This window comes from Schistocerca gregaria, chromosome 1, assembly GCF_023897955.1.
Source record: "Schistocerca gregaria isolate iqSchGreg1 chromosome 1, iqSchGreg1.2, whole genome shotgun sequence".
NCBI lineage: Eukaryota > Metazoa > Arthropoda > Insecta > Orthoptera > Acrididae > Schistocerca > Schistocerca gregaria.
The window spans coordinates 220129491-220144504 of NC_064920.1; the positions used below are offsets into that span (position 1 = coordinate 220129491).

Here is a 15014-nt window from a genome sequence, read left to right on the forward strand (position 1 = left end):
TACGGCCAAACTTTCAGGAAACATTCCTCACAGACAAATAAAGAAAAGATGTTATGTGGCCCAATTGAAGGAAGGTAATGTTGACTTCGGTGCTTGTGTTGACATGCGACTCATTGCTCTACAGTACTAGCATCAAGCACATCAGTACGTAGCATCAACAGGATTGTGTTCATCAGGAACGTGGTTTTGCAGTCAGTGCAATGTTTACAAATGCGGAGTTGGCAGATGCCCATTTGATGTATGGATTAGCACGGGGCAATAGCCGTGGCGCGGTACGTTTGTATCGAGACAGATTTCCAGAACGAAGGTGCCCCGACAGGAAGACGTTTGAAGCAATTGATCGGCGTCTTAGGGAGCACGGAATATTCCAGCCTATGACTCGCGACTGGGGAAGACCTAGAACGACGAGGACACTTGCAATGGACGAGGCAATTTTTCGTGCAGTTGACGATAACCCTAATGTCAGTGTCAGAGAAGTTGCTGCTGTACAAGGTAACGTTGACCACGTTACGGGAGAACCAGTTGTTTCCGTACCATGTACAGCGTGTGCAGGCACTATCAGCAGCTGATTGGCCTCTACGGGTACACTTCTGCGAATAGTTCATCCAATAATGTGTCAATCCTCATTTCAGTGCAAATGTTCTCTTTACAGATGAGGCTTCTTTCCAACGTGATCAAATTGTAAATTTTCACAATCAACATGTGTGGGCTGACGAGAATCCGCACGCAATTGTGCAATCACGTCATCAACACAGATTTTCTGTGAACGTTTGGGCAGGCATTGTTGGTGATGTCTTGATTGGGCCCCATGTTCTTCCACCTACGCTCAATGGAGCACGTTATCATGATTTCATACGGGATACTCTACCTGTGGTGCTAGAACATGTGCCTTTACAAGTACGACACAACATGTGGTTCATGCACGATGGAGCTCCTGCACATTTCAGTCGATGGATTGGTAGAGGCAGACCAATTCCATGGCCTCCACGCTCTCCTGACCTCAATCCTCTTGACTTTCATTTATGCGGGCATTTGAAAGCTCTTGTCTACGCAACCCCAATACAAAATGTAGAGCCATTCTCCAGGGCTGCATCAGCGCATCAGGGATACCATGTGACGGAAGGTGGATGCATGTATCCTCGCTAACGGAGGAGATTTTGAACATTTCCTGTAACAAAGTGTTTGAAGTCAAGCTGGTACATTCTGTTGCTGTGTGTTTCCATTCCATGATTAATGTGATTTGAAGAGAAGTAATAAAATGAGCTCTAACATGGAAAGTAAGCGTTTCTGGACACTTGTCCACATAACATATTTTCTTTCTTTGTGTGTGAGAAATGTTTCCTGAAAGTTTGGCCGTACCTTTTTGTAACACCCTGTATATCGATAATTTCAATTAAAACTTTGTCAATGCTATTAATTATTCCCGATGTTATCGATCACATCTCCCCAATAAGTCTGATAACGTTGTTCTTAATTAAAAGAGTGTTTATAACAGGCTTCGCTACAGTCAACACGTCCCGCCCTCTCTTTTTCTTGTCACTACCACTGGTCGGGTGTTCCGTAGCAATTACCGGTCGTTCTGTAAAAACTGATAGTTTTTCCTTCGTAAGTGTCAGTTGTTCCTTAGCAACTGTCGTGTAGTGTAGTAGATTTCTGGGCAATGAATACTGTGTCTATGTGTGGAACTGCTACAGAAAATTGTTCCACATGCCATCAGGGAAAAATAGTATGTAAAATAAACTAATTTTCTAAGGATGTTATCATCAAAATCAGGTACAACGGAAATTCTGCGTTCGAGAAAATCTACGATGTGTGATTTCCAATTTTAATTATGATCAATATGGAGATCCAGAATTTTTTAAAATTGCCTTTCTCTCATGCTGTATTGTTATTGATGATAGTGTATCTTGCCTCACACAGAATTGAATGAATTGTGTTTTTTGTAAGTTATAAAAAAGAATATGGAAAGTAGTTACAGAATCTCAGCACAGTAACGGAAGCTCCCGCCCTCTCTGCCGACGAGTGACTGCTTCTCTTCTGTTCACAGGTTCCACATACGACCTCTTGGGTGTTGACTTCGCAGGTTGTGAAAACCCGCCGTGTCCTCTGGTGGCTGGGTCAACGATCAACGTCACCTCCACGTTCTACGCCAGTAAGTCGCACGTCTTCGCTTTATGTTCTTAATTTAATATCAACAAAAACAGTAGACACTACAATGGAGGAAAAAGTTAGAATTTATCAGCTAGTGTACAGAAATAATTCTTCGAATAGTAAAAAATTATAATAATACTTTGCCCGACTTAAAAGCGAAGACCCAAAGGGGAGGAGGAAATGGAATTTATGGTGTTATTTCAGTGACTACAAAATCGAGTAAAATGACCCAAGAGCTTGGCAATATGAGTCCACATACCAACATGGCGTTGTACGTCCTGGATGCAGACACCGATTCGCTTGGGAATTGTGCCGAAGTGTGTTTTACAGCCGTTATATCCTCTAGCAGGACTAGCTGGCCCACAACTGCTGTAACGGATCCTTGATATACTGGATACTGGCTCTGGGATGGACCTGACGTCCAAGCTAGTCCCACGCTTGACCTATCGAGTCATACCTGGGGATCTTGATGGCCAGGACATTAATTAGATCATAACGAAGATAGCTCATAGAGGCACGTGCCATGTGTGGACAATAACACATGAGGACGCGCCATTCGAAACGCAGTCGTTTGTCCTTCGGTGTTAGTGGCAACCTACGTAGGTGACTGTAATTCCTTAGTTCAGATGCTACTAGCCTCTGACCAATGGTGCAGGAAGACATAGAATATTGCAGTGACTCCATTACTTGTTCTCGGATGACACGCGCAAAAATAGTTATGATGTGCATGGTGCACAATACGGTGATCCTCCACGGGGTGGTCAGACATAATCAACTCGAACCTTGGCGAGTACGCCTCCTCTCACGTTCAAAAGTTGTCCAAAATCGGATCGGTGCCACAACAGAATTAGGGCTGATGGTGAAACACCGATACATCGATTTATTTCCACTGAATATCGATAATTATCGGGGATACTTCTTCCCGAATATATCGATACCAAAATGTCAGTATCGATATTTTTGTTTCATATTATATCTTTTTCATAATTTTCGGCAAAAAAATGAAGTTGTTCTTTTGAAATTATACTAGAACATAATTTACCTTCACTGTGTGAATTTTTTTTTTCCTTTATTGAATTTCAATTCCCCCTGAAGGGGGTGGGCTGGCAGCAGCTTAGTACGCAGCTCGACAGCCCACAGACTTTTTTAAAAACGGAAAAAGGGAAGAAACAAGAAAAAACAGGCGATAAAACGGTGACATAAAGTGCAAAATGGCGGAAAATTGTGGAAAGTTAAAACAGAAAGCAAAGGCGTTGGAAATGTTAACAAAATTCACAGGAGTCAGACAAGTAACATAGTAGACACACACTTAAAAAAACATGGCGGCAGTCTGGTTTCTGTTTGCAAGAGATAAAAAATCACACCCAGCGACAGTGTGATGGCTGTTCGCAACACTTCCCAAAAGACACACAACATGGAACATGCACTGGAAAACACTCACTGTAAAACACTGCACGAAAATGTCGGCACAGAGATCACACTCCCTAGCCAAGGGCAGATGGGGGGGGGGGGGCTAGAGGAGAGGGAAAACAAGAATGGAGGACAGGAAAAAACGAAAAGGGGAGGGGAAACAAAGGACGGAGAACACTCATAAGGGGGGAGATGGACAGGGCAGATGCGAGAGGGAATGGGAAATGGCAGAGGAGGGAAATGCAAAAGGACTCTGTGGGGAGAAGGGGGGCAGAGAGAGGGGAGGTGGGGAAAAAAGAGGATGGGGAGAGGGAGCCTGGGAAAAGGACAGAGGAAAGGATGGGGAGTTGATAGGACGGATAAATGGAGGGAGAGAGGGCATCATCTGGGAGGGGGAGTTGATGGAAGCCACCTTGGGAAAGGAGATGAAGGGTGTAGGGATGGAGGGTGGGGGGGCACAACAGTGAAGACGTGGCAGGGGGCGGGGATGGGAGAGAAGAGGAGCAACCACTGTGTGAAGGAGTCTTACTACTTTTTGAGCTTTCATTGCCTCCAGTCTTTCACCCTGCGCCGCGTTGTCGGGACTGTGTAGTGAAAGAAACTACTGAAATTCGGCTGTCCGACAATATTATAAACAGAGAAAAGAATTGAAACCCTGTTTAGTTTGACATTTAAAAACCAACGGTTTTTGGTTCGATCATCAAAAGGTGCCAACAGCGTCTGCTATCTATTTATCGTTTCCGCGAGTTTTCAGCACCGGTGCGTTAGAGGGCAGTTATGTTCGCGATCGCGCTTTCAGCCTACAGGCGGTGTATAATAGAGCCGCCGCTGCGAGTCTGATTTCAATTCCGGCGATTTAGTGCGATGGTTCACTCAACTGAAAATGACGACCAGATGGACAGCCAAAATATTGTGTCAAGATGACGGTATGTTCCGGCTGGAGATTTGATATGAATATCACCTGGTTGAATATCAAGTGCTTTCCTAGTGAGAGACATCACAGCCGAGGAACTGGATTTATCTTGTCGAAAAATGGTGGGAGGAGTGTGGATTGGTAGTGACTTTGCTAATACTATCTTCAGCGAAATTTTGAAAGACCGATCACGACAGTCTTGGCCAAAACTTTTGGACCTGTAAGTAAAAATGCACTGAAATTTCCAGGCCGAATAAAAATGTACGCTGGACAGGGACTCCAACCGGAACCTTCCATTTGTGGGTAATGTTCTTACCAGCTGAACTGTCCAGGCACGACGCACAATCCGTCCTTAAAGCTTCACTTCCGACAGAATCTCCCTTCAAATTTCACAGAACGTCTCCTGTGTATCCTACGAGGCTAGGACTGCTGGAAGAAAGGATAATGCAGAGAAATGACTGACAAGGGAACATTCCATTGTGTCAATAAACGAACTTGTTGAAACTTGGCAGGTCTTGAAACTGCCTTTTAATTATTTTTACTAAAATTGATCTACAGAGTTTTCTCTGACAAAGACATCTACATCGACATGACTACTCTGCAATTCACATTTAAGTGCTTGGCAGAGGGCTCACCGACCCACAATCATACTATCTCCCTGCCATTCCACTCCCGAACAGTGCGCGGGAAAAAAAACAATGAAACGCAACCTTTGGCTCTCCTTCCCCACAATATTATCTATGTGGTCTTTCCAACTGAAGTTGTTCGTAATTTTAACACCCAGGTACTTAGTTGAATTGACAGCCTTAAGAATTGTACTACTTATCGAGTAATCGAATTCCAACGGATTTCTTTTGGAACTCATGTGGAACACCTCACCCTTTTCTTTATTTAGCGTCAACTGCCACTTACCACACGATACAGCAATCTTTTCTAAATCGCTTTGCAACTGATACTAGTCTTCAGATGACTCAAACTTAACCGATTCGTTGATTACGCACAATATATAAGCCCAACGCAGTCTGACCGCTATACATTGACAATAAGGCTTCCAATAATTAACACAAAAAATGGCTCTGAATTGCAAGAAATCCTAATAATAATACAAATGTAAAAAACATGAAATTAAAAAAGTATAAAACTACCTCCAACTCCATTAATTGCCTGAACTCATTTCGATCACGAATTCCTACAATGCAAATCCCATTCCTTTTCATAAGTTACTTATCTCACAGAAACTCTTCATAACACGAAATACAGCAATTACAGCAAGTAGCAACTACAGCCAACTAAATAACAAGATTCTAATACTATAGACTCTAACTACTAGGAGGCATATGGTTAATGAAAGAAAGATTTTGTTAAAAAGCAAACAATGTATTTAGAAAATTTTACCTTTTTATATGACATCCAGATCCAAAAATTATGTAGGTGTTAGTAATTCCACTGCCCAAACATTATCAACCAAACATCCACCATCATAAATTTCCTTGTGTATTTTCTTATAAACACATCGTTTCATCTCACTTTAAAATACATGCCTTACCAACACAGTCTCTCCACTAAGAATATCATGTCCGTAAATATCTTATCCACTCGCTAACTTCTACTCCGTCCAACCACAGAATCTCTTACCGAGGGTGCAGAGCGCTGTCAGCGATATTAACACAGTCTAGAGCGCTGCCAACATACAAACAAGCTACTTGCAGTGTGTAGAGGGGACAACATGCAATTTTTTTTTATTGTTTGTGGCCAATTTCACTTTCATGGGGTTAAACACACCCCGAAAGATAATTTGACATATTACGAGGGTTTGGAGGGAATATTTTCGAAACAATGGTATACAGGGTGTTACAAAAAGGTACGGAAAACTTTCAGGAATCATTCCTCACACACAAAGAAAGAAAATATGTTATGTGGATATGCGTCGGGAAATGCTTACTTTCCATGTTAGAGCTCATTTTATTACTTATCTTCAAATCATATTAATCATGGAATGGAAACACACAGCAACAGAACGTACCAGCGTGACTTCAAACACTTTGTTACAGGAAATGTTCAAAATCTCCTCCGTTAGCGAGGATACATGCATCCATCCTCCGTCGCATGGAATCCCTGATGCGCTGATGCAGCCCTGGAGAATGGCGTATTGTTTCACAGCCGTCCACAATACGAGCACGAAGAGTCTCTACATTTGGTACCGGGGTTGCGTAGACAAGAGCTATCAAATGCCCCCATAAATCAAGAGGGTTGAGATTGAGGTCAAGAGAGCGTTGAGGCCATGGAATTGGTCCGCCTCTACCAATCCATCGACTGAAATGTGCAGGAGCTCCATCGTGCATGAACCACATGTTGTGTCGTACTAGTAAAGGCACATGTTCTAGCACCACAGGTAGAGTATCCCGTATGAAATCATGATAACGTGCTCCATTGAGTGTAGTTGGAAGAAAATGGGGCGCAATCATTACATCACCAACAATGCCTGCCCAAACGTTCACAGAAAATCTGTGTTGATGACGTGATTGCACAATTGCGTGCGAAATCTCGTCAGCCCACACATGTTGATTGTGAAAATTTGCAATTTGATCACGTTGGAATGAAGCCTCATCCGTAAAGAGAACATTTGACCTGAAATGAGGATTGACACATTGTTGGATGAACCATTCGCAGAAGTATACCCGTAGAGCCTAATAAGCTGCTGATAGTGCCTGCACACGCTGTACATGGTACGGAAACAACTGGTTCTCCCGTAGCACTCTCCATACAGTGACGTGGTCAACGTTACCTTGTACAGCAGCAACTTCTCTGACGCTGACATTAGGGTTATCGTCAACTTCACGAAGAATTGCCCCGTCCATTGCAGGTGTCCTCGGCGTTCTAGGTCTTCCCCAGTCGCGAGTCATAGGCTGGAATGTTCCGAGCTCCCTAAGACGCCGATCAATTGCTCGAACGTCGTCCTGTCGGGACACCTTCGTTCTGGAAATCTGTCTCAATAGAACCGTACCGCGCCACGGCTATTGCCCCGTGCTAATCCATACATCAAATGGGCATCTGCCAACACCGCATTTGTAAACATTACACTGACTGCGCAACCACTTTCGTGATGAACACAATCCTGTTGATGCTACGTACTGATGTGCTTGATGCTACTACTGTAGAACAATGAGTCGCATGTCAACACAAGCACCGAAGCCAACATTACCTTCCTTCAATTGGGCCAACTGGCGGTGAATAGAGGAAGTACAGTACATACTGACGAAAGTAAAACGAGCTCTAACATGGAAATTAAGCGTTTCCGGACACATGTCCACATAACATCTTTCCTTTATTTGTGTGTGAGGAATGTTTCCTGAAAGTTTGGCCGTACCTTTTTGTAACACCCTGTATAAAAAGTATTTCTCATGTAAATGTTGATTTGTAAAAAAATTGTACAATCGAATTTGTAATAATCTTAAATTTTACACAATGTTCCGTCACCATTAACGAATTTTGGAAAATGAAAACTTTTGTCACAACGTAAGTTAAAGACGCTTTCACTCTACATACATCCATGTGTAATTCAGCTGGTTTCCAAAATCCTATTTTTGGAAAATGAGCCGTACACATTGTGCTGCCAGAGAGTTTTCAAGATACTTAATTGAAAGATCTAAACATTCATTATTAGTCTATCTATGTATTTAACTTTGATTTATGTTCTAAATTGTTATTTTACGTTTTACAATCATTTTTAGTTTGCCTTTTCACATACCAGTATTTTGCTAACTGAAAATAATAAATAACTCAGTACAATAATGACAATCTGTAAATAAATGCTTCAAACATAAGATTTTCTTACAACATGTGCATTAAAAGGTACGAAATTTCTCCATATAATATACAGTACAGAGAACACAATATAAAACAAATTCAGCATTATTTTAAATTATTGTGGGTGACCCTCTAAATATTCTGATTCGTATCAAGAATATTTCAGTATATTACTATGCCTTGGCGAAGATAACCGATTATGAACTAGTGAGTGCTGTTCGATTACCTTGTTTCTCAAGTGGAGATTCACATCATCATCATTCAACAGAACAAGCTCTGAAATTCTTCGCAGCCGTGTACGTGTCACGACTGTAGCCGTGCCGTCGAGCCTTTGGATGGCCGGGTGAACAAGGGCCTTGTCTTGCGGTATGATGATCAAACCGGTTTTTTCACACTGACCACCCGCCTATCATGGTTTTAAAGGAAACGAATGCTGAGCTTGGATCGAGAACTCGAGACTCTTTTCTTAAAGTCCCAAATGTCTGTGTGACAGCATAGAAATCTGGTGAACAAACGTCTGACCAGGTCAAAATATATTTGAAAGATGTTTTCCTTCCTGGAGAAAAATCTGTATTATTGTTGATTCTTGGGGCTTTCAGTGTGATAGAACCGTACAGAGCATCGTACCTACTGACGTTCATCTTCCTATGGTTTAACTTCAGTGCAAATTTTGTCCTCTATTAGCCTGTTCATTCCGTTCAACACATCCAGTAATTCTTCCTCAGATGCCTTGAGAATTATCGGATCTTGTCGGGTTGATAACCTTTCAGCTTGATTTTTACACTACTGGCCATTAAAATTGCTACACCAAGAAGAAATGCAGATGATAAATGGGTATTCATTGGACAAATATATCATACTAGAACTGACATGTGATTACATTTTCGCACAATTTGGGTATAACGGCCTTGATACGCCAGGGCATTGAGTCAAACAGAGCTTGGATGGCGTGTACAGGTACAGCTACCCAAGCAGCTTCAACACGATACCACAGTTCATCAAGAGCAGTGACTGGCGTATTGTGACGAGCCAGTTGCTCGGCCACTATTGACCAGACGTTTTCAATTGGGGAGAGATCTGGGGAATGTGCTGGCCAGGGCAGCATCCAAACATTTTCTGTATCGAGAAAGGCCCGTACAGGACTTGCAACATGCGGTCGTGCATTATCCTGCTGAAATGTAGGGTTTCGCAGGGATCGAAGGAAGGGTAGAGCCACCGGTCGTAACACATCTAAAATGTAACGTCCACTGTTCAAAGTGCCGTCAATGCGAAAAAGAGGTGACGCAGACGTGTAAGCAATGGCATCCCATACTATCACGCCGGGTGATACGCCAGTATGGCGAAGACGAATACAAGCTTCCAATGTGCGTTCACCGCGATGTCGCCAAACACGAATGCGACCATCATGATGCTGTAAACAGAACCTGGATTCACCCGAAAAAATGACGTTTTGACATTCGTGCACTCAGATTGGTCGTTGAGTACACCATCGCAGGCGCTCCTGTCCGTGATGCAGCGTCAAGGGTAACCGCAGCCGTGGTCTCCGAGCTGATAGTCCATGCTGCTGCAAACGTCGTCGAACTGTTCGTGCAGATGGTTGTTGTCTTTCAAACGTCCCTGTGTGTTGACTCAGGGATAGAGACGTGGCTGCACGATCCGTTACAGCCATGTGGATAAGATGCCTGTCATCTCGACTGCTAGTGCTACGAGGCGGTTGGGATCCAGCACGGCGTTCCGTATTAGCCTCCTGAACCCACCGATTCCATATTCTGCTAACACTCATTGGATCTCGTCCAACGCGAGCAGCAATGTCGCGATACGATATACCGCAATCGCGATAGGCTACAATCCGACCTTTATCAAAGTCGGAAACGTGGTGGTACGCATTTCTCCTCCTTACACGAGGCATCAATCACAACAACGTTTCACCAGGCAACGGCGATCAACTGCTGTTTGTGTATGAGAAATCGGTTGGAAACTTTCGTCATGTCAGCACGTTGTAGGTGTCGCCACCGGCACCAACCTTTTGTGAATGCTCTGAAAAGCCAATCATTTGTATATCACAGCGTCTTCTTCCTGTCGGTTAAATTTCGCGCCTGTAGCACGTCATCTTAGTGGCGTAGCAATTATAGTGGCCAGTAATGTAATCACCCGTGATTCAACCTTTTTCTCCTTCATTGCTTCTTCGGTACATAGGATGAACAGTGGGGAAGATAGCTTGCATTCCTTCCTTATTTTCTTTTCAATCCGAGCGCTTCGTTCTTAGTCTTCCCTTCTTACTGCTAAAAAAAAGAAAAAAATGGCTCTGAGCACTATGGGACTTAACATCTATGGTCATCAGTCCCCTGGAACTTAGAACTACTTAAACCTAACTAACCTAAGGACTCCACACATATCCATGCCCGAGGCAGGATTCGAACCTGCGTCCGTAGCGGTCGCAGCTTCTTGTTGGTTCTTGTATACAGCGTGTCCCGTGAAGAATTGTCAGTATTCAATGATATGACAGGAACGATCATTCGAAGCAAAAAAGTCAAGTACACACGCTCTCCAAAACGCATACCTTAAGAGTTACCATCACTAATTTATCTTCCATACTTTCAAACAAACATCTCCAACTCCAAGCTCTGTGCTTTCCATGTTTTGGGATAAGATAGTATGGACCAAAACAAAAAAATAGTCTAGTAATCTTAGGCTCTAAAATGCATGTCTTGAGAGCTATGAGCACTTGTTGAGTAGAAGATATGTTTCACAGTAGCGACGATATAGTTGTGCTCTTAGTTCTTACGGTACACGCTTTAGACCCCATGTTTACCGGTCTTTTTTTCTTGTTTTGGCTCATACTAGCACTTCTCAAAATAAGGGAAGCAAAGAGCCAGCAGTGGGAGAGATATATATCGGAGTATCGAAGATGAAGAAGTATTTATAGCTCGTAAAGTATGCTTTTCAGAGCCCATGTTTACTACACGTTTCGCGCGAAAGATCGTTCCTGTCGTATCCGTGGATAGTGACCATTCCTTCTGTGACACCCTATATATGGTGTGTCATACGTCTTCATGTATAGCTTATATCTAGTTTTCTGAGAATTTCGGTCACCTGGCACAGTTCTACGTCATCAGTTTTTTTTTCTAACTGAATTATTCCAAAGCAAGTGTCTTGATATTGTGCCTTTACCGTTCTTAAAGTCAAACTTGTCATTTAACAGATCCTCAAGTTCCTTTTGCATTTTTCTGTATATTACTCTTGTCAGCAATTTCGAAGCATGATTACACGAATGTTCTGGCATTCATTTATCTCAGATACCTTTGGAATCCTGTGGACAACGTTTTTCCAAGAGCCGAATGCTACCCAGGTGTAACAGCCAATAAGAGTGAATGTAATTGTTTGCCACACGATCATTATTTGGAGACAAATTCCTCTTTATGCAAGAAGCTGTTTTATTGTTTTGTTATTACCTAAACATGTTTCAGCATTTTATGTGCTACCTTGAATGGGATTATTCTTTATTTTCTTTCTGAAAAAATCTTATTACATGTTAACAACCTGTGTGGGTTTTATGAATTTTTGGCTGCAGGGTATTTCTATGACCAAAAGTGTCAAATGTTTTGCATTAGATTACGTATAGAACGCAGTCACGTGTCACTGAGTTCAGGTTTTATATGTTATTCAGTTACGCTATGTTGGAAGATTCAGGTGTAGGATACTAAATTTGGGAACACAGATATATATTTGTTCGCATGCGTCACATGAGTCTGTTACTTGTGTACGATGGCAGTTTTATGTCTATTGTACATTTAACAGGTTATCATCTGCAAAACAATGAGATGTTTTCAATTTTGCAGTTTTTGTCCATTTCAGACAGAGAATCGCTATATATAGAAATATTTAGCACGTTACTTACGGGTCTTTTGATATTGAGCTCTTGCTTCCCTTGTTTATGACGTGTTTATGCACTTATTTCTTTTGCTACCATCATTTCCTGCAGTTACACAATGATTTGATATAATTCCATCAGCAAAACACTAAGTTTCACCTTAAATTCAAGTGTTGTTACAGATCTGTGCTGTTCATTTGCTTCGTTTCGCGTTCGTTTCGATGATGGTGCGCGACTTCAAAGTGTTTGTTTGTAACACGCCCGGGAGGAAAGTGGGTTAATATGCAGAACTAATAAAGGCTAGCCTTTAGCACTCGAGACTGTACAACACTCCCTTGACACAGGAACGGGGCTGAACATTTAACGACCGTGTGCTTAAACCACCGTACCTGATCTTTCCCGCGGTAGTTGATCTGCTCGTTTCTGCACTGCCTGCTATGATGTGTCCTGTAATAACTATTGTCTGGGCCGAAGAGGAGCCACTCACACCAACAATACCAAGTCGATCTTGTAGAATTCGCTGTATTCTGTTAAACACTCTCACAGGCTTGGACTGCACTGTTTACAATTAACATTATGCCACAATGGACGTGATCAGTATTCGTACTCCATGTACGCGTCCGTTGTGACGTATAAGGTTGCTGTCTAAACGATGGCATCCAATGCAAAACACGGTGCATAGAACACAAAATAATCACTTTTCAACGGATGTTCTATCAGTTGACAATTGGCACTGTTCTTCCAACAATTCAATAGCTTATAACACAAGCGTGCGCGTGACCGAATCACGACACGGATGGCCCATAAAATTTCGGGTACGATATACGAACGTGAAAGCACCAGCGCTCGTGATATTCAGCTAGTCAAAACGATGTATTTCTTTCACTTTGAACTTGAAATTAGGATCATATCAGTCCACATTGATGATGATGAGGTCCCATACTCCGAGGAACGCAGGAGACGTTGCGGGAGACCCGCGCCGCTGTACCAGGCAAGGTCCTAATGGAAGTGGTTTGGCATTGCCTTCCTGCTACCGTAATGGGGTTGAAAGATGATGATGAAAACGACACAACAACACCCAGTCATCTCGAGGCAGGAAAAATCCCTAACCCCCTCCGGGTATCGAACCCGGGACCCAGTGCGCGGGAAGCGAAAACGCTACCGCAAGACCGCGAGCACATTATTATCCCATAACCGTCGCGACGCGGTTGGTTGTTGTTCTCCCGGCACGACACACGAAAACGAGAAAAATCACCTTTTGGATAAACATTGATACTGCGTCGTGAACACTGAAATTAAACGCAAAACTTGTGTGGCAAACGTTATCAATTACTTCACCATAATTTGTAAGAGATGTGCTGCTGCCACGGCATCAACCCAACGCTCTGACCACACTCCACGAAAGCTACGCCACGACTCCCCACTGTTGCTCTGCGCTCGGCAGAGTGGAGACTATCGATAGTGAACGATACAATTCTATGCTTACATGTTGACAATTTAAGATGTTTAGCTTGTTAGCTTGTGTGTGTGTGTGTGTGTGTGTGTGTTTGTGTGTGAGTGTGAGTAAGTGAGAGAGAGAGAGAGAGAGAGAGAGAGAGAGAGAGAGAGAGAGGGAGGGAGAGGAATAGAGAGAGAGCAATGGAGAGGGGAAGGCGAATTTGATAACGATGGTAACCATTTGCTGTTTATTTGGGGGGGGGGGAGGGGAGGAGGGGGGATTCATACAGTTCTACTCCGGAAAGTAACATTGTGTTCCATTGATATGTGTATTCAAAAAAATGGCTCTGAGCACTATGGGATTCAACTTCTGAGGTCATTAGTCCCCTAGAACTTAGAACTAGTTAAACCTAACTAACCTAAGGACATCACACACATCCATGCCCGAGGCAGGATTCGAACCTGCGACCGTAGCAGTCGCGCGGTTACGGACTGAGCGCCTAGAACCGCTAGACCACCGAGGCCGGCGATTTTTGGGTGTGATAATTCTCTTCTATTGTGAGCCTTTGGTATAGGCTGTTGCTAGTTCTAAGAATTTTTAAATGTTTCGTTGGGTGCTGACTCAGAACTATTAAGTAACCAGCAATTGTTGAGTGGGGGCCATTGATTTTTAATGCTCTGATGCTTCTGTATACCAGGTTCTAAAATTCTTACATCCAAAAGATGGTCATTCATCTGTATGGCTTTCAAAGGTATCCATATCCCAAGATACGTGTGACGTCTAATGAGTGAAATAGAGCAGATTTATTCTCTTTGCAGAGTCCGCCTCTAACAGCGTGCTGAATGACGTGTACTTCGTGATGAACACAGTGCAGCTGCCGGCCACGGTGACTTCGTGCACCTGTTCGGGCGTGGAGGGCACGTGCGTGGGCCAAGAAGGCTGCGCCATCGCCCAGGGCGCGACAATGGATTACCACGCGCAGGTGCTCGTCGGTAGGGGGTTGCCGCCGGTGAGTGTAGCACGCTGCAGTCAGTCCGCTCTATACCCAGATACAATCGCACCAAACAGTATTGCCACAGTTACATTTTAGTGGTTGTAGGTTGAACGAAACATATATTTCAGAACAGAACCCAGACACGTGCCACCTTACATTACATAGGTTACTAATATGTCCGAATCACCTGTCCGTAAAGTAGCATACAGTGTTATGAAAATAAACATCGCTCCTCTGCATCCAAAAAAGTATTGGCACACGCGTATCAATCGGACAGTGTGTTCGTTTTCTTCATTGATGTTCACCTTCTAATAGCTAGTGTGCATCCCTTTAGCATCTGTAACAGTACGTAAATGCCCAGCAATGCTTTGTATTAAATTCATCTACATCTAAATGATTACTCTGCAATTCACATTTAGATGCTTGGCAG

General features: G+C 43.1%; 1 protein-coding gene across 1 annotated transcript in view; it reads left to right on the forward strand.

The window, feature by feature from the left end:
- Positions 1-15014, forward strand: part of LOC126337818 (uncharacterized) — a 96794-nt gene that overhangs the window by 25767 nt on the left and 56013 nt on the right. Inside the window, exons 2-3 of the mRNA XM_050001501.1 lie at positions 2048-2152; positions 14409-14599. Coding sequence (XP_049857458.1) covers positions 2048-2152; positions 14409-14599 — 296 coding nt within the window. The remainder of the gene's footprint in view (positions 1-2047; positions 2153-14408; positions 14600-15014) is intronic.